Source organism: Chinchilla lanigera, unplaced genomic scaffold (assembly GCF_000276665.1).
Source record: "Chinchilla lanigera isolate Chin_1 unplaced genomic scaffold, ChiLan1.0 scaffold01247, whole genome shotgun sequence".
In the NCBI taxonomy this organism is placed as follows: Eukaryota; Metazoa; Chordata; class Mammalia; order Rodentia; family Chinchillidae; genus Chinchilla; species Chinchilla lanigera.
Window position 1 is genome coordinate 279 of NW_004956648.1, and position 543 is coordinate 821.

Sequence of the window (543 nt, forward strand, 5' to 3'; positions counted from 1 at the left end):
AAGAGCCAGCTTTAGCACCTTTTGTATAAGGTACTTCCCTAAAATTGGCTCATTCTCCCAAGGGAACTAGCAGCTACTGAGCCATGGGTCAGGAATCCTGGGGCAGGGAGAAATACAAGAAAATTAATATTTAACTAATTGTTTAAACTCACTAAGCAAAGTTTTTCCACTAAACCAGGAGCTCTACTGCCCATCGAAGTAAGGATGAACAGCGGATGAAAGGTTTGGTTAGTAACACCTGTACAATGGGTCCAAAGAAAGTGCTCTCCACATATAGAAGGACTGACTGCTCTGAACTACAACCACGTTGACGACATCGTATAGCTGAGGTATGTAGTCCGCAGGGAGGTTCAGGGAATCCAAGGTGAAAAAGATGCTGTTGTCTATCACCCCATGTCTTCTGCGGACACTAGTAATCTTGACCTGTAATGGGAAATGGCAGAGATGAGTGGGGAAAAGTCATACTACATGGGAACCGACTCTGCACTCCTCACTCCGGCCATAACCTGCAGGTCAGTCCACCCCTTCCACTGATTCCCAGCC

The 543-nt window shown here is 46.2% G+C and overlaps 1 protein-coding gene across 1 annotated transcript; it reads right to left on the reverse strand.

The window, feature by feature from the left end:
* Window positions 1-204: 204 nt before the first annotated feature.
* Ct55 (cancer/testis antigen 55) lies at window positions 205-425 on the reverse strand (the record flags this gene model as incomplete). Its single annotated transcript, XM_013510232.1, is given in 1 exon segment — window positions 205-425. A coding segment is annotated over 1 exon segment (197 nt), but the record flags the coding sequence as incomplete, so codon positions are not given.
* Window positions 426-543: the final 118 nt, after the last annotated feature.